Source organism: Oryzias latipes, chromosome 17 (genome assembly GCF_002234675.1).
Source record: "Oryzias latipes chromosome 17, ASM223467v1".
Taxonomy (NCBI): Eukaryota; Metazoa; Chordata; class Actinopteri; order Beloniformes; family Adrianichthyidae; genus Oryzias; species Oryzias latipes.
In genome coordinates this window covers 29,215,732-29,234,510 of record NC_019875.2, presented here as the reverse complement: position 1 = coordinate 29,234,510, position 18,779 = coordinate 29,215,732, and the positions used below count along the sequence as shown (strand labels likewise).

Sequence of the window (18,779 nt, the reverse complement as noted above, 5' to 3'; positions counted from 1 at the left end):
ACCCCGAAAGGGAAAAACGGTCAAGAAGATGATGAATGAATGAAAGATGAAAAACTCCTTTTCAAGCATCGTAAGGGTTATGGTTCTAGTTCTGTTTATTTGTTGCTTTTATAAAAAATAACCAAATTACCAAAAAGGAGCTGTGACAAAAATGAAAGTCTCATTTTATTATATAATAGAGCTTAAAGTCTCATTCCAATTGTCTTCTGATCTATTTAAAAAGTCTTCCCAGTGGTATTTTAATTTTTAGCTATGTCCAGGTGGTAGCTAAAACAACTAATTAATTAGAAAAAAACAAAAAAACTACCAAATAACAATTAAACAACAGTGGAAGTTAACCAAGACACAAATTAACCACACAAGTAAAAACAGAACATTTGAAAAGGGTTCGTTTCATTTCCAAATGTAGCTTTTTCTCCTCTCACAGAAGGAAGAAGGGTAAAACTACAAGGATAGAAAATCAACGGAAGCAGAGAAAAAACAGGTTTTAGTGAGTTTCTGGGCCGAGGCAGACAGCAGAGGCGGGAACAGATTCCACTCAGGAGTTCAGCTGCGACTGAAGCAGGGGATGCTGGGAGCTTTAAACAGTCTTAAGCAGTCTCAATCAGCAGCAAAAGTGGAAGCTGGACCTCTACAGGATCAGAAACACAAACGCACACACAAGAGCACGGCGTTGTTATATGGATATCTTCGCAAAAATCCTTTATTTGCATTCTAGGCTGCTAAGAATTTGTCCTTGTTTTTGCACACAGGAACTCCCACTATCTGTGTGACCGTGTGGGCGGTTCTGAGGCTTCACTTTCATGACACCGGGTAAGTTACACCCGTTAAGTCCAGATCAGGTTCAGAAGAACCAAACGTACACAGGTGCTCTTGTCTTAGATCAGTGTTCTGGTCCCACTCCTGTTTATTGAAAAGTCCAGATTCTTTCTGAAAATAGAAATGTTCCATTGATTTTTCAAAGCCTGTGTTGTTCTGTAATGCAGGGAGGTTAGAATGAATCATTAATCAAAGTGTTGCTCTTCCTCCTCCTCCTCCTCCAGATGTTGGGATACAAATGAGCACACTGCCCTCTGGTGGGTGATCAAAGGACCTGTGGTAGCCTCCATAATGGTTGGTTCGCTCACTTTCTTTTTGTTTTTGTACCACAGACTATTAGGGCCAACATAAAAGGACGAAGATGAATAAATGTATGAGAATAAAGTCATAAAATTAGGAGATATAAGTCAAGCTTTTACAGGAATAAAGTTGTACAGTTATTAGAAAAAAAGTCACATTTTACTAGAATCAATTTGTCCATTTATGAGTTAACAAGTTGTAATTTTACAAGGAAAAGAGTTGTAATTTAAAAAGAATAAGGTTTACACAGATTTGTTAAAGCAGTGTGATGTTGTTCACATTTCTTTGAATGTTGACACATTTTAAGAGATAAATATAAAATTTCCTTTTCTAAAAAAAAAAGCACAACTTTTTCCGTGTAAAACTACAACTTTCTGTAGCATTTATGAGTTTATTCTCTTAAATTGTTGAATTTTTAATAAAGTATTTGTTAAATTTTCTTCTCTTATGGTGATCCCAAAACTCGGTTGTACTTTTATTATTCAAAAGAAAAGAATATTTGTTACAGGGAGTCGCTCATATGTTAAATCAAAACTATGATTCTCCAGTAAATGATTGTTCGTGCAGGAAAACATAGAATAAAGCATCATTTGCCGTGTTTCTGGATGTGGTTACAGCTGGAAAGCCTCTGATTGCAGTGACATCTAATGTTATTTTCCTATGCCGTGTGTTTGCTGTCAGATCAATTTTGTCCTCTTCATTGGAATCATCGTCATCCTGGTGCAGAAGCTGCAGTCACCTGACATCGGAGGAAACGAATCCAGCATTTACCTGTAAGTGAAGGAGGATGAGTTTAATGTGTGACCGCTCAGGCTTCTGCTTTAAAAAGTGAAAAACATGAACTTTAAAGAACAAATCAAAGTGTTGGTTCCTTTGCAAATGAACATTCCCTTCACAGAGACAAAATCTTGTGCTGAATCTGATGTTTTTATCAACCAGACTTCCCTAAGTTATTATTATTTCTTTAACTTTACATCTACACTACTCACAATGACTTAGGGATGTTGTGAGAAACTCTGTGGATTAGTTGTGATGTGAACTCAGTATTGGGGTGACAGAAACACCTCATGTTGTTTTTTCTGCATTATGGTCTCAATGAGTTCAGGGTTTTCACTTGTTTGGGCCTAAAACTAAAGAATTCTAAAAGAAAAACCTTTTTCAATGTGGCATCAATGTCAAACATTCTGATAAAGCCAGTTCCTAGTTTCTAGTTCATCCTTCAAACAGACATGAAGACACGGCGCCGCTAAGCAGACGAGCAGCGTCACCTGGCCATAGCGCCGTCAGGTTGGTAGACAGTCAGATGTTGCAAGTGAACTTGTCTCACAGAACTACTGACAGAGTTTGGGACAGTCCCAGGAGTGGAGACCTGCCAACGACCGACCACAACCATGACCAGAACCTAAGGACCTCTGACCTCAGACATGGTTTAGCGAACGCCACACAGCTGCAGGCCCGTTTACCAGATGTGAGGGGTACTCGGCTTTGAAGACCATGTGGATAATGCAGCAGTGGTCCTGTTCACTGGTGAGTGTCGGGTCACCATCCACAGAAAAGATGGTTGTCAGCGTTGCTGGAGAAGACGAGGTGAGCGAAACGCTGAGGTCAACATGGTCTCCAGGGTTGACTTTGGGGGAGGAGGAGCAACAGTCTGGGCAGGCATCACCAGTCAGAGCAAAACCAATTTGGTTCTGGACGGTCCAGGCGCTGCACTTTCTTACCTCAGAGACATCACAGAACCATCATCAACCCCCCAATTCCACCAGAACACCCCCAACTGGATGATAATGCTCCACCACATGGTGCCAGATCTGCCACAGCTGGACTTCAGGAAGTGGGAGAGCCTCAATGACCCCTGACCTGAACCCCATAGAGCACGTCTGGGACCAGCTGAAGCAGAGACTGGATGACCGGACCCCCAAGTGACCTGGCAGAACTGCATGTAGGACTTGTGGAAGAGTGGAATGCCTCAGAACAACATCATGAGGCTGATGAGGAGGAGACGTCACTGTCAAGCTGTCACTGTGACAAATGATGGAATCACCCGCTATTAACATGGTTAATTTTCCTATTGGGGACCTTTTTTTATTATTGTATTCATTTTGTAGTCATAAATATCAAGCTAAAAGAATTGTTTTCACCATCATTTACTATTAGTTACATCAAAGGGAATGTTTATGCGCTTCTTTGAAATTCCGACCACATAAGAAAACCACTCGTTTAAATAACAGCATCCCTAATTCATTGTGAGTGGTGCAGGTCAAGGACGTGTTTGCTAACACTCACCTGTCCGTCGTTGTGGATCGTACCTGTGGGCAGGAAGTCAGAGTCTGGTTGTGAAGTTGAGTTCAGCCAGACTTGCTTTCTGTCTGCTCCCGCGGGAAAGCGCATTGTGAGGCTTTACAGGCGATTCCATTCTCATCTGTGCTTGGGTCTGCGCGTGTGTGCCGATGTGAGACTGTGCGTCTGTCCCTAAAGACGGTGTCTTTGTTGTGTTGTGTGTTGTCTCTGTGCCGTGTAGCAGCTGTGCTCAGAAATGCTTCAGTGAGCCCACACAGGCTGTTCAGCATTCGTGCAGGATGTCAGAGTTATCCAACATCACACTGTAAGTGTGTCTGTGCGTGTGTGTTTGTAAGTGACAGTCTTGTCTAAACTGCATGTTTGTGTGTGTTTGTGTTGTTCACTCCTGGAGTCTTTAAATATTTACAGTTTGGAAATGTTTTGCTGTCAAAGCTTCTTTTAGTTTTTGTCAGTTTATGAGATTTTTAGTTTTTGATGCTCATTTTTATGTTAAATACCAAAAAAAAATAATCCCCATAAAACTTTCTTGCTCAGATTACATTTACAAAATGATCCTAAAAGTCATCTCAGACAGACAAAATTTTTTGTTTTTATAAACCAGAGCAAAGAAAACATTTACAGATTAAAAGTAGCAGAACTTTAGAGCCTTTTAGCACATTTAAATTTTAGGTATTAATATTTACAAGCTCTGAAAATACTCATTAAGCAATAATTTTTTCCTTTTTAGTGCACAATAAGCATATTAGCATCAGGCGTTCTTCCAGAAATTCTGTATATGTAAAAATAGATGGAAATGTCAACCTTTTCCAAAATATTAAACCTCAAGAAATCTTCCCTCTTCACATGGATCAACATTTTCTGTCCCAACGTTTTGCTGGAATTTTATTCCGTTTTTAATTAAATATATTTCAAAATCTTTGCATAAATGAATCAAATCTCAGAACATTAAGAATCTAAAATATTAGAAGAAACCGGATCAAATTAAAGCTGCGAGCGGCGGCGTATGACTCGCCCTTCACTCGTCTTCATACCCGCCGTCACTGGCCCCCGGCCGCTGACAGCCTGGTCTGAGACATAACCCAAAAAAGGCAGCTTTTCTACCGGTCTTATCCCCATGGCAACCATTTCTATGTTTTGGTCGTCTGAGGGTGACGAACAGTTCTTTAATTCTTAAAAGAATCGGTAAACTTTTGGATTTCCGTGGCAACAGAGGTTTTTAGTTAGCCACGCCCACATCCCTAATATGTTCAGAGCGTACCTCATATGGTTTCGTTCGGCTTGAGACAATGATTCATGTATTACATTTTTACAGTATTCCAGTAAAAATGTGTGAGCAACTGGGGAAATGCCACTTTAGTTAACGCGCCAACGGGGATTAAAAAATATACAAGCATTAAATCGAAAAAAGAATTTCCCCCAGTGGACCTTTCTGTGCATGTTCTCCCGCGTTCATGCGTGGGTTTTCCCTGGGGACTCCGCCTTCATAGGTTCATTGGTTACTCTAAATTGTCCGTAGGTGTGAATGTGAGTGTGCAGGGGTGTGCGATTTATTGCCCTGCAACAGACTGGCGACCCGTCCAGGACGTCCCCTGCCTTCGCCCACAAGTGGCCGGGATAGTCTCCAGCAGCCCCGTGACCCAGAAAGGGGACAAAACGGATAAGAAGATGAATGATGGAATGAATATTTTCCCAAATATGTTTGAGAAGTTAGGAAGTGGTAGATTAAGTGAGCGACCTTGGGAGCATTTCGGGCAGACAACTTGAGCAGAGCGTTTTAACTGGTTACTCCTCACCTGTTCAGCGTCCTGTTTAATTCCAGGAGTGCGTGTCCATTCCTTCTCTTGCGTTGCATTCGTCAACCCACCCTCCTCCCCGGCTTCCACCTGTGAGCTCCCTTAGGGGTAGTTTATTACCCAAAAGTTTTCTATGGAGATATTGTCTTATTTAATTGAACGGAGCTTTATGCCAGACTAAAAGAATGTGAAAATAAATTTCTTTAATGCATGAGTTGTCTGACTAAAAATCCCTTGGAGGAGTTTAAATTTGCAGATTGGTTCTTTAAGTAGGTTTTTTAACCCAAGGTCAAAGGTCAACGGAACATCTGTGGTGGTTGTAGACCTTGGTGTGTGTAATTTTCGTGACGATCTCGCGAACACAATTTTTCTGTCTTTTATGCCCTTTTCATGTTCAGGGCAGATCCAGAGTAAATTTAACATGAAAGACAATGTGTAAAACGTTTATTTACACGAAAAATGACAAATGAACAATAACAATATTGTAATAAAATGGGAAAATTGCCAAATTGTCAAAAAAAAAAAAAAATTTATAATTTTTATCAGGTTTGAGGTGCATGCAAATATTTGAGTATCTTTTGGGGGTTCAATTTTCCCTCCAAGTCAAAGTAAGAAAGAAGAATTGTGAAAACCTTCTGGTCTTTGCCGTCCAAGACAGCTGCGGGAAGGAAATAAATCTAATCAAATCCCATCTTAATCTCATATTTAACACATCCGATTATAATGTCTTCACTCTCAGCAAGAAAGTTTTTCAGTGTATGAATTTAAAAAGATTCCATCACGACCCCTGAGGGTCATCGTTCTGCTCTGGCGTTTGCTTAAGTGTCTGTGGATCTTGAGGAAACGTCGATGTGTGTGTTCAGGCGTCTCGCGCGTTCCACGCTGCTCCTAATCCCGCTGTTCGGGATTCACTACACCGTGTTCGCTTTCTCACCGGAGGACGTCAGCAAGAGGGAGCGGCTGGTCTTTGAGCTGGGGCTCGGCTCCTTCCAGGTGAGCCTCCATCCTCACAGAAAAATCCCCTGACACATTTGACAGAAAAAAGAGGAGCTGAAAAGCATGAATGTACTGTTTATAAATGAGTGTTTGTGATGATCTGGCTGTTATCTTTAACGGGAATCAAACATTTTGTTGAATTCTTTCAGGGTTTTGTGGTCGCTGTGCTCTACTGCTTCCTCAACGGAGAGGTGAGCTTAACTCAATTCAGGCTCTATTTTCTTTTTTTTTAGCATTCATTAATGATTTTTTTTCATTTGTTAATTATAAAAACACAACAACAAAAAAACATTGTTGTGCTTCAAAATGTATATGCCTATTTATAGAGAGATGAATTTAAAATGATAAATATCAAATTTCAAGATTTAAACTTCGTATTTGTGTCTCAAACAAAACTTTTTGAAAAACAAATTCTGTTTTGAGCGTTTAAATATTTCAGTTTAATTTTAACCATTGACTATATAAGAAACTAAGTCAACGGACGCTGCTACCAGACTGGTCCGAGTTGGTCTGAGTAAAGGTTTCCATAGCAACCAGTCTCACCAATCAGGAGTGAGCTTGTCAGAAGGCCACACCCCTACCACTTACACACATTTTGAACATTGGATGTGGGGGCTAGCAGGCTCCTCCTACTTTTACAGAGACAACTGATTGGTCAGTTTACAACTACAGAAAAAATGTTTATCAAGAATATGTTAAAATAAAAAGTATCAGATCAACAGTGGTTATTCCGAACGATAGAACGACTGAGTAACAGCTGTTTATTTCTCTATAATAGTCTAGAGTCGGCGGGTACTTCCTGTTTGGAACGCTGGGGGGGGCGGGGTCACCCTGACCAGTTCTCAGAAACAGTCAGTGGTTTTAACACAAGCTGGAATGAACCAAATCTTTTTCCTTCACAGCGGATGTGTAAAGTATTCCAGCTGTGTATTTTTAGATCCAGAGAAAAATGATGAGGAGCTGTGGTCTGGATGAGGAGGTCTGGAGTTGCAGCAAAGTCCGTTGGAGTTGTTCAGGAGCTGGAAGACGGTTCTGGAGGTGTAACAGAGAAGACCAGCTCCTTCCTGTTTGCTGTGGTGATGGACAGACTGACAGATGGGGGTTTAGACGGGAGTCTGTGTGGACCAGGATGTTTGCAGGGGGGGATCTGTCGTGAGGGCAGGTGGAGGAAGGTCAGCTGCAAAAGCCAGAGTATCTGTTTGTGAATGAGAGGAACTCCAGTGGAACAGTGAGGTGAAAGAGAGCAGAGGTGGAGAAGGTGGAGGATTTTAGAGGTGAAGGGGCGTGTCTATGCAGGTCCAAACGGGTGGAGGAAGGATTCAGGTGTGATGTGATCAAGAATGAAAGAAAAGGTGTAGACGGCTGTGGTGACTGCAGAGATGAAGATGCTGAAGTTCTCTTTGGGACCAGGATGGATCCGGAATGAATCCATCAGATGATGGTGGATGTTCTGGAGATAAATTCAGGGAAGCAGATGGGGACGGTTTGAGAGGAGGAGGAGTCTTTGGAAAGACCAAAGAGGAGGTGACTGTGCTGTTAACATGTTGCTCCTGAACATTTACACCTCCTTTTTAAGAGACTTGTGTCCTTTTCCAACATATCCGTAAGCATACAATGTTCCCGAAGCATGAGGAGCTCTGTTTCTCCTCATGGAGCTGCTCCATCTCAAAGTACGTCTGAACTGACCTTCTGAAGTTTCTCCCTGCAGGTCCAGTCGGAGATCAAGAGGAAATGGCGCAGCTGGACGGTGAACCGGTACTTTTCTGTGGACCTGAAGCAGCAGAGGCACCCCTCGTTGGCGAGCAGCGGCGTGAACGGCGGCACTCAGCTCTCCATCCTCAGCAAGAGCAGCTCCCAGATCCGCATGTCCAGCCCGCTGGCGGAGAGCGCCAACATCAGCCTCCCGACCTGAACGTCTGATGGCCCCAGTCGACTCTAAGGTGCCGCTCCAGACCAACCAGGGCAGACCAAAGTGGCCCCGCCCACTGCGTTATTTTATACTTTAGTCTTTAAAAAAGTCAAGCATTTTCCTAAAAGCTGCCGAGCTGGCTTTTTATTTCAGACAAGAATTAGAAAAGTTTAACTTTAAATAGGTTTTTGGGTTAAAGATGAAGCTTTAAAAGGTTCTAATAAACCCCCTTTTGAAAAAGTTGATGCCATAAATAACATAAAAATAGCTTAAGGATAAAAAATGGGGGCCAAATTTGACTGTGGGTGTAAAGTAAATGTGCTTAAAGTGCCATACTTGTTTAAAAAAGAGAAAGAAAAGAAAAGTACCAGCCAAATCGTCTTCGCCTTGCCTGTACAAATGCGCATTGTTTAAATGTTTCATCTTGAAGTTTTTTCTACTTTCAGCCTGAGTACAGAGTATGTCAAAGTACATTTATACATATAAGGAAACAGAGCTCATGGATTGTGTAAATATTTTTGGTGTTTAGATCAGTAAGTCTCTCTAACATTGTATTTCAAAAACTTTGGCCTTTTTAAAACAAAAGGAACTGGAGCCCAAATCTGTAGACTTCATTGTGTATTCTGGGGGCCGACGCTTCGTTTGTTCTATTAATTCAAGAAAAACCCCAAAAATCCCCCAAATTTGAAATGATATTTTGCCCAAACGACAGGAGTTGTCAAATGCTGGTGAGGAATTTTAAAACTGTGAAAACCTGTGCCATTCACTGGGTGCTTCTCATTTTCATAGCTTCTCATAGTACCGCACGTGCACACAGCGTGCACACAGCGTGGTGCACACACCGTGCACACACCGTGCACACACCGTGCACACACCGTGCACATCTTGAGCTCCAGCCAGTCGTGCCGCATGAAACAGCTCCTGGAGATCCTCCAGCTCTCATTCTCCAAAGTGCCTAGTCAGTCATAATTTAAAGAAAGAAGAAAAAAAGAAAACTGTTTCATTTACAGAGTATCAAATCTGAGGTGTCTTTTCTTTCATGCAAAGAAAACGTGTATTTAAAAAAGAAATTACATAAGATCAGCCTGGTGTTTTTTTTATTTTTTTTTATGATGCACCAATAATGTGAATGTTTTTGTTAAATTGTGCCATTTCTGTGCTGATGAGCTGAATCACAAAAGTGAAAATGCAAAAAGAACTTTATTCAGATGTAAGGAATTCAGCCCTACATGCATTCACGGCTTGGGAGCAGAAACGCTTTAATTCTCCAGCTCTTGACAATCGCAGAAAGCTTTTCTCATCCTTCTTTGTGTACTTCATGCAGAAACGGCTAACATGTACAGATGGAGACCGGAACGTGCTGGATCACACGACGTAACGCCAAGTTATCACGTTTATTATTTTTTGAAGCTGCTATCAGCAAGGAATGTAGGGAGGCAGGAGTTCTAAAAAGTGAATTGTCTGAAATCAAATGACGATTATTTATGTACTTTCTTTAAATATGCGCCCGTACAGATTTTGTCTGTACATCAGTGCTCTGTGGATGAGTATTACACTAAATAATGTTGATGTTACAGATGTTAGGGAAGACCTGGAAGGAATATGAGGCCAGAAGGGCTATTTTGGGGGGAAATTAGGGGAACCACAAGTGAAGGTTTTGACGAAAAAGCTATTAAAAAAAAAAAACGTATGTGATTAAAAAAAACATAGTTATAAAGCTTGTGTGTTTCCTTAAAAAAAGATGGCTCCAGGATGTATAAGATGGAGACAAAATGTGAAAAATAGGAGTTAAAACTCTCCAGCAATTCCTTTGATCACCACAAGGTGGAAGCAAAGCTAAACTTAAATTATGATTCTCTTTTTTAATGCCAAATAATTAAAAAGTCATACTGTTATTTGTTTACATTTTGCATTGTGAAAATCCCTATTTGGTTATTTAAATGTGTTATGTTGTTGATATTTCTGAACTTTTTACTCATTAACCTATAATTTTAAGTCTTAAATGCTGCTTTTATTTAAGACCTTAATAAATAAACGTTTTAAACTTTAATTGCACTTTTTAAGCACTTAAGTGAAATATTCACTGTAAATTTGAGGTCATTTTTCCTTCAGATGTTGATGTAAACATGTATTTCTCTTGAATAGCTTTAATATAAACCACGAAAAGGGGGAAAAAATAAAAATAAAATGTTAAATTGGTCAACATTTAAAAGAAAAACGTTTGCCAGAAAAAACGACTTTAAGTCCTCCTCTGGTTGTCTAATGTAATGTTTGCTGATTGATATGATACCATATTTCATGATTATTCTGGGATGTTGTAATTCTACCAACGTCTTGATCTTATTTTGCACTTTCTTCATTATTCACATCACAGAAAAGCCACTGTTTTCTGTTTGTTTTTCTGAAGCATCATAGCTCCAATTTCCTGAGGTAATACGAACATTATTGTTGTTGGAAATGACTTAAAAGCAACTTAATCTGCTAAAGCTGCCCTGATTTTTGACTAAATGGAAATGTAACATGGGTTAAATTGATCAATAAAAACTATAAAATTGTTTTAATAATAACTAAAGTAAAAAAAAAAACTGGAACTCCCAACAAAAATAACAGAAGACATTTTTCCTTTGATCAAATTTTCTAAAAAGCAGATGATGAAATGTCATTACAGCGGCCTTTAATGTCCTTTTTTGCTGTGTAAACAAAGAAAATGCTTGTTGATGAATATTGATTATCAAAGAGTCTAAAGACTTTTTTTTTTCTCAGTTTCCAAGTCGATCAAGTTCATCTACATTGGATTCACACTTAAGTGTTCATATCTGAAATGCAGACGTGTGAAGGAACGGGTTAAAACAAACATTTATTGATCAGTCAATAACAAATCCATTCATAGATCGGGGAGGCTGTAAATAGAGGTGGATCTAAAGACGCCGTTGGTCCTGGCGGTGACTCGTGTTCCATCAATGATGAGGATGTTTGTGTGTTTCAGACGCACTTTTGACTCTCATTTCATAACCTTGCTTGAAAACAAACGCGCTGATTCCACTACTTGGAGTAGCAACATCCTGTACGGTCACTGGTGTGGTGTTTGGATGAAACCGTTCAATTCTGTCCAGCTGTGACTCCAGAACCGTCAGAACTTCTGTGCCGCAGACTCTCCGGCCCGCTTTTTTGGCTCTTGAGGCATCTTGTGTGTGAGAGTTTTGCTGATGAATTCCTGAATGTAAAATTATTGTAATTTTGCTGCTCTTAAGTGTTGCCTGCTCTCACTATGCCCTGGTGTACAAATGATGTCCTTTTCTTTATCATTGATATGAACATAGTCTATATTTTTGGCATAAAAGTTGGTCAAGACAAATGAAGTTTGTGACAGTGTTTTTTGTACATTTGTTAATGTGCCAGTTTTCAGAGTGTGTGAGTGGAGTGAGTGCACTCTGTGTGCATGTCAATGTAATACAGAGTGAAGGTAATGTATAAGTATATGCTCCATCAGTGACGGTGCGTCGTGTGCTAGCATCCTGATGTCCAACATCATGTCTCTGTGAATAAACTGACTGCAAAATAAAGCTGTGCTACAAAAAGACCTTGACTCTTGTTAGATTTTCTTTTTTTTAAGGTTAGTAGTTTTCCGTGCCTTCTGGTTAAAATGACTATTTTCTTTTCTGAAACTTCATCTGTGCTCAAGCAGGTTGTCAAGGGGAACCGTACTTGATCCACACCCAGCAGCCAATTAGACTCGCGTATTAACCCTGACCGTCGTATGAAAGCGGGTGTATGGGCGACAAAATATGCATCATCAGAAATCGATTCTGATTCTGCCGCTGGTTGTGCATTAAAAAGGGATAATGCACGCCTAAAAAAGAAGTTCTGTTCATGAAATGTTCTGTATCAATGCGCTGGCTTCTTTAAAACAACCATCATCAGGACAAAAACAAGCGGTAAAGAGGTGAACTTGTGACGACCAGCATAACCCTTGTGCTATCGTGTGGGGTCCAGATGACCCCACTCCCCTCCAAGGAGGCACGTTAACGTTGGGAGTGGGGTCATCTGGACCCCACAAGACAGTACGCCGTACCTTTTATCTTCAATGATTTGTGATCCTCACTGGTGTCCATGGATTACATGAAATCCTCTTCACCTTTGTCCACCTTTGTCATGGTAGGGAGAACACGTCAATGTGAGGGTGGACTAAATTGGACTGACCAGGATGGACTGTGTCACATAACAGCGACTGTTGAGCGGCCATCTTTGGACCGGTCTGAAAACTGGACAAATTACTCCCCACGTTGATATTAACGTGCCAAAATAAAAATAAAAAGTGACATGATTCCTTCTTTTACAGTGTCAAAAAAAGAAAAGCTTCCCATATCTGATGGAGGGTTTTATTGATGGCACCGCCTCACAGTGGTAAGAAGGACATTTGGAGACTTAATCAATGCTTTCGCTGCATACACATACCAAACCATCATACTTCTGTTGCCATGCTTCAAAGTTGGCAAGACAGACATTTCTTTTTTCAGTATCACCAAATATGGACCTTCTTAAGGCAGCAATTTATCTTCTAATGATTTTGGGCCCTTTAAACGGGGTAAACTAGCACAATAAATGTGTTTTTATGTAGTATTTAGTAAAGCAGGTGTACTCCCTGGATAACAGAGTTTTTCACCATAAAGGTAGACTGCATTACTCTGGACCAGAACATTTGATAGAAAGCCAGTTTTACAGGATTGTTCCCTCTGGTACAGAGGTTCCACTTTTCCCTGTCTACATTATTACTTTTCTGACTTTTATGAGATTACACAACTATGACGAGTCAGAAATTAGGCAGACATGCCAAATGAATGTTCACGAGGACGGTCTAGACCGTCTTTGAAGACAAACTTTGGACAATCATGGCTACTACACACAGAAATACTGAATGGTCAGACATATTTAGACACAGATTGATCCGTTGATCATCTTTGCTGCAGACAGAAAGAGGACAAGAGCCTCTTTGTGGTGCTGCATGGCACCAACCTGTCTGCACAGATCAACTACAACAGATACATAGGAGAGCGTCCTGTCCGGTTCTGGAATTGGCGCCGTGTTCTCGCTGAACTGCGTTGCATCTGCTGCCGACATGGAGATAAAGTATCCTGACGTCTGTCCATGATCCCACGCAGGCTCATTGTGGTCGCGTGTTCTTTCTGACAGGAAACGCTTTCGTTGTGTTCACTGTAAAGATTGTTATGGTCCTTTTTTTTTTTTTTTTTTACATTCATAAATAATTTCTCTGCCTGAAGTCATACAGAGGAGATGTTGGCACTGGAGGGAGGAAGTCCAAACTCTCCACGGGTTCGGATTGTGATCTGAGTGATGCTTCTCTTTGCTGGATTGAGATGGTTTGGACTGTGACACTTCCACAGCCACTTCCGCAGCTCCGTCTGGACCTGCAGAAACACACAATGACTTTTCTTTGACCTTAAAAAAGATTGTTTCATGTTTTAAGATTTTTTTAATTTCAGTACTGAAATCCTTATTAGTTTTTTAGCTGGTAAGCAGCGTTCAAAATGGATTATTGCAAATGCAAATAGGATTTTGGCTGCAAATTTGCAGATTTTTCCAGAAAAAATTAGATCCCAGAAAAACCACAATATATATTTTCTGTCACAGCCTTCCAACGTGTTCCTTCAATCCTTTAATCTTTTGGTTTTTCCTGCATCCATAGTGTGTGTGGCTTCTTGCTTGTCTTGCTTCTTTGGCAAAATAAGTTATATTTTTTAGCTATATTGCAAACTAATTAGCACCATATTGCAAATGTGGAGGTTTTAACTATTACTAATAGCAAAACAAAAATGTCAGTTCGCCTGCCCTGCATTTGAAATCAAGCCAATGAGCGGATTGTCTTTGATTTTGACCGATTCTCATCCTTTCTGTGGATAAATGTTTAAAAAAGCAGCGTCACACAATAATCCTTCACTCACCTCTGCATTCATGAAACAATAAAGGAGCGCCACCACAAACCCCTGCAAGGAAAAGTGTACTGATCAGTCAGCTGTGAGATAACATTAGAAACCATAATTACTTTGAAGTTCATACTGTACGCAGCAAGACACGCATTCAAAAATAAACGGGGCTAACAATAGCCCTGCAGGGAGATATGAGTGAGACTTTTTTGTCTTCTTGGAGAATGTGGACTTGAAGTTTTCTGCAGGTTTTTCTGCATGGCATTCAGCTTTGGAGCATCAGACAACGTGTAAATAAAGAATCTGACAGCAAAAACACATGAATGCTCCCATCCGCCTGCATGTTCACACACAAGGAGACTCCCACAAATGTGGCTGAAACGGCCGGATTAAGTGGATGTATTTATTCTTCAGCTGACAGAGCAGCAAACGTGATGCTGAAAGAATCGTGCACGTAGCAGATCTCTTGTCAAGAGCCACAAAGTGACGGATGTTTATAACAGAAGCCTAAAAGCAGAAAGGGAAACTTTGGGGCAATTTCAATAGATCTACCTCATGTGAAGGTATGTTGGGTTTGCTGATTCGTCACTTCACACGCCACTCATCGATTGGTCTTCACTCTGAGCCAATAGCTGAAGTGCTCGCTTTCCTCACAGCCAATCACAATCAGATTCCTGCATTCCGGACCGGTCGCCAGGCCTCGTTCTCCTCCTGGCTTTTTGATTCGGCGCAGTCTGGCCTTAACCGCCATCGGCGTCTCTTCACGTGGTCCGAGGTCCCCGCAAACACGCCAGACGTCTCAAAAACTACGGGCTTCTCATGCTTCACTATGAAAAACCTCTCAAGACCTCTCCTTATTGAAATGCGGATCTAACTGTCAAGGTCTGCTGTTATAAACAAGATCACAAACTCACGTCGAATTCTGGGAGAGGTCAAAGGTGAAGGCTTAAATAACTCAGAAGCCAAGAACTACGGATGTCCTGATCCAATCAGCTGATCGGAAATCAGGCCCAATCACATGGATCAAAATCGGATTTTGCTTTATTAGTTTTTGTTATGATCAAGCTTTATTATTCCAGAAAATACTCTGCTAGAAGTCTGCATATCATGAATGGATAAAGATATTTTTATTGTTTGAAGAGTGGTTTCCAGAAACAGTTCAGTAAAGCTAGCAAGATTCAGACTCCTGGGATCAATAACTCTTTTAAAAATGTTTTAAACTGACAGCCAGCGTCTATATTGTTTTGTCTTAATGCAAACAACGATCTACAAACAGAGTTTTGCAGAAAAAAGATCGAGGTTGTGGTTTTTTTTTAAGGAGAGAGAGCGCGCTCTCCTGCTGTCAACACGAAGACTATGGGAGAAGGGGGTTTAACCCCTTAAGACCCGGTCCTTTTTATTTCTCTTTGACAGTTAAGCAGAATTTACTTCGGCGATGATAAAAACCGAAATGGGACGTCAGTGCATGTTGATGCCAGGTCTTGAGAGGTTAAGATAAAGAATCAAATATTCTCTAAAAAAAAAAACTAACTGCTTTTCTAGAGCTCTTCAAAATAAATCAACCTGATCTCTCAACATCTTCTGTGTCTTTCATGGATTGATTGTATATACAGATATACATTCAATGCTTCTACTGGATTTAGCGATGAGGCTAAAGACTTTTGACAGTAGCTCCTCCCACACACACATGGCGGTGGTGGCAGGTTTATGAACAACTTTTTGGACAAGTGTCGTCTTTCTTAATTGTAGTGTCTTCAGCCGTTTTTTGGCGCTTAACTCCTACAGCTTTTCAGCTATTTTAACTATTCAACTATTCAAATGTTCAACTCTTTCAGCTTTTTCCATATGACTGTTGGTTCTTCAAATCCTTCAACCTTTCAAGATATTCCAGGACTTCCAGGTTTTCTCCTCACAGCGTTTGAAGGTTTTCTACAGACCTGTGAGCCGTTTTTGTCCGATAGTTGTGTTTGGGTTGTTCCTACCTGGAAGGATCCCAGCCCCAGCTCGATGTAGAGTCTGGCTGCTACTCCGGTGTTCTCAGGCAGAAACGCAAACACGGTGTAGTGCATCCCAAACAGAGGAATGAGGAACAGCGTGGATTTAGCCAGCCTCCTGCAGCAGAAACCCAGTGACCAAAGGACAACAAAAAGTACGTGACAACGTTTCTGACAAAACGCACAAAGTTTTGGTTCTCAGACACAAACTCATCAAAGTGTCAGATCTTGGTTTTGGTGGCCTTTGAATCCGCTCAGTCATCAAACCAATCAGTGGGACGGATTCATTTGGTAAATGTGCTCACAGCTTAGTCAGATGACCGATCACCGCCTGATTATCATGTAAATGTCGCCATTTCATCTTTTTTTTTTCTTTCTTACTGGCATTTAGTTTCACGTCCACCTTGGAGTCCGGAAGCTCGGAAAGGGCAACTCTGCCTCAGCAGTGAGGCCTTAGATAAGAAGTTTGTCTTCATTTTTTTTGTGTGTGTTTTTTCCAGAGCTGGGATGTCTGTTCAACCTCTAAGCAGCTCCTCTGAGATGCAGCACAAGTGTTTGCTGTTGGTTTGATTCCACTTCATAACCATAGAACCGCATAATGACTGATAGAGAAAACCTCCGCAGCTTTGGTTGAGTGTGGATGTAATCAGGTGATGTGGTGCTTGCAGCAGGAATGTGCGTTCCTCTGTCACACCTGGCTGAGATCTCACAAAAGGAGACAGGAACGGAGCATTCGAGGATGTGAACCTGCTGTTGGATTGATGAAACAATCCTGTCGCACAGCGATGGATGGGAAGTCTATTTCTGGACTCTGCCTCTATTTATATTCGCTCTGATTCCACATTAATTCAGGTCTCAGAAATCTGCAGCATCACAGACGTAAAGTTAAGACCATTTTAAACCTTTAAAAAAAAAGGGTTTTGGGGTTGAATTGTGAATTACAAGACAGGTTTTTAAACTTCTCAGGTCACATTAGGTGATGATTATTGAAAACATATCATTTTAAGATAGCGCAGAAAAGAAAAACGATAGAATGGTAAAGTTATTATCTATGTAAAGGTGCCAAAATAACAGGAAGAATTGGAAATGCGTAGTTGTTGGCAGGAATTTTTGAATTTCCTGACCCAGGAAATTCAATTTCACATTGATTTTCTGGACCCTCTGCAGTAAAATGTCAATTTTCCTAGTTTAATCAAATTCACATCACATTATTTATTTATTTTCTTCTTCTTTTTTTTAGCAAATTTAACACATTAATTGGATATCCTGTTTTTTTTAAACAACAAATACACTTTTATTTAGCAACAAATTCATTTGGATGTCCTGTTTGTAGTTACTGGATGGTGCATGTATTATTTATTTATAATGTTTTGTGTATGTAAGTTTTCACCGAGGATTGTTGCATGGAGAAGGAAGAACTTTTCATTTCATTGTACCTGTGACAATGACAAAAAAAAACTTCTATTTTATTCTATTCTGTTCTAAGTTGCTGAAGTATTTCCTTTGTTTTTTGGAATCACATGTTTCTGTAATTTAAGAGGTAAGGTTATTCAAACTGAAGCAGAGACATTTTTAAGTTTTTTTGTGTTTGTAATCAAACTGCTGTACATGATGTCATCTAAACTATTCTCCGTTCACACTCTGATCTCTGCTGACCGTGTTGGTTTGAAGCTACATTTTGAGGGTTTTTTTCCGTCACTTCATCCTCGTTTGCATCTTTTCCTTTTCAAAAAACTATTTCTGCCTCTGTGACAACTTTCTTTAGCTTGTACTTTTCCAAGCCGGGTTAGGGTTAGGGTACAGCAGATGTCAATCAGCTTCGTTTCAGGAATAAGGATTGCTGTGCAGAGAAAACATTCCTTCTTTTGGTGGAGGGTTTTCTTTTTCCCAGAGGCATGATGGGACAGTGAGGACAAAGTTTCAGGCTGTGTTTGTTTGATTCCTGAAGCCATTTGTCAGATGGTACGAACTTCATTTGGAGATTTTTCTTTGGCTTAAACTGTCAGTAATGGACATTTGTCTTTGAAAACTGCTGTTCTGGTCCATTTTCTTGTTTTTATCAGTAAAGTCTTGACTTTGTCGGTAATCACTAAACTCCTTTGACTCTAAATTGTGTATAATAGCACACATATTTATAAATCTGGGTTTAGTTGAAGCATTTGTTTCATTTTTCCCTATTGATTTCTATGGTGGACGTCCCACCAGAATAGGACTTTGAGGGCAAACGTACAGGAGGTGGACTGAAATCCAGATTCATACATCTTTTGCTTTTTACGATTCTGGGTTCAGGTGCTTAAACGTTGAAGATCAGCTCATTTGTCTGTTTTATATGCTTTCTCCTCCAGCCTTTGACCCAGAAATCAATAGACCATTATCCTGAAAGATGTCTCGCCTTTCAAAAAATCCACAGATGGGAAAAAGCCTTTTTGGTTCCTGCGATGTTTGTAACAATAAACTCATGATGAGATAAATATTGCTTCTCTTGTCAGTATAAACTCTCCTCCTTCAATGTCGTCAGGTGTGAAGGGCTCTTTTGGAGGTGAGGTTTGGTAAATGGAATGGAGGGGTGGGGGTGTCTACAGAGTCACAAATTGCCCTCTAGTATAATTTTCCACTTCCTTGAAGAAGCCTGGCTGGAGGAGGCAAGGACAGATCAGGTGAGGAAGGCGGCCAAATGTCTTTGAAACAGGAAATGTGAGCTCTGGTACCACTAAAACTCCTTTTC

The 18,779-nt window shown here is 40.5% G+C and overlaps 2 protein-coding genes across 5 annotated transcripts in view; one reads left to right on the top strand and one right to left on the bottom strand.

Annotated features, from left to right (window-relative positions):
- Positions 1-11,698, top strand: part of LOC101159384 (pituitary adenylate cyclase-activating polypeptide type I receptor) — a 40,690-nt gene extending 28,992 nt beyond the window's left edge. For 2 of the 3 annotated variants that reach the window (XM_023965123.1, XM_023965126.1), the window contains 7 exons: positions 753-813; positions 1,044-1,113; positions 1,801-1,892; positions 3,641-3,724; positions 6,077-6,206; positions 6,359-6,400; positions 7,918-11,698. In XM_023965123.1, the coding sequence (XP_023820891.1) occupies positions 753-813; positions 1,044-1,113; positions 1,801-1,892; positions 3,641-3,724; positions 6,077-6,206; positions 6,359-6,400; positions 7,918-8,121 (683 nt within the window). In that variant the 3' untranslated portion in view covers positions 8,122-11,698. The remainder of the gene's footprint in view (positions 1-752; positions 814-1,043; positions 1,114-1,800; positions 1,893-3,640; positions 3,725-6,076; positions 6,207-6,358; positions 6,401-7,917) is intronic. The other variant, XM_023965124.1, reaches the window with a different exon arrangement.
- A 785-nt stretch (positions 11,699-12,483) lies between these two features.
- The window catches only part of LOC101159138 (vasoactive intestinal polypeptide receptor 1-like), a 30,807-nt gene continuing 24,511 nt past the window's right edge, over positions 12,484-18,779 (bottom strand). For both annotated transcript variants that reach the window (XM_004079502.3, XM_020711199.1), the window contains 3 exons: positions 16,043-16,172; positions 14,079-14,120; positions 12,484-13,544 (listed from right to left, as the gene is read on the bottom strand). In XM_004079502.3, coding sequence (XP_004079550.3) covers positions 13,398-13,544; positions 14,079-14,120; positions 16,043-16,172 — 319 coding nt within the window. In that variant the 3' untranslated portion in view covers positions 12,484-13,397. The remainder of the gene's footprint in view (positions 13,545-14,078; positions 14,121-16,042; positions 16,173-18,779) is intronic.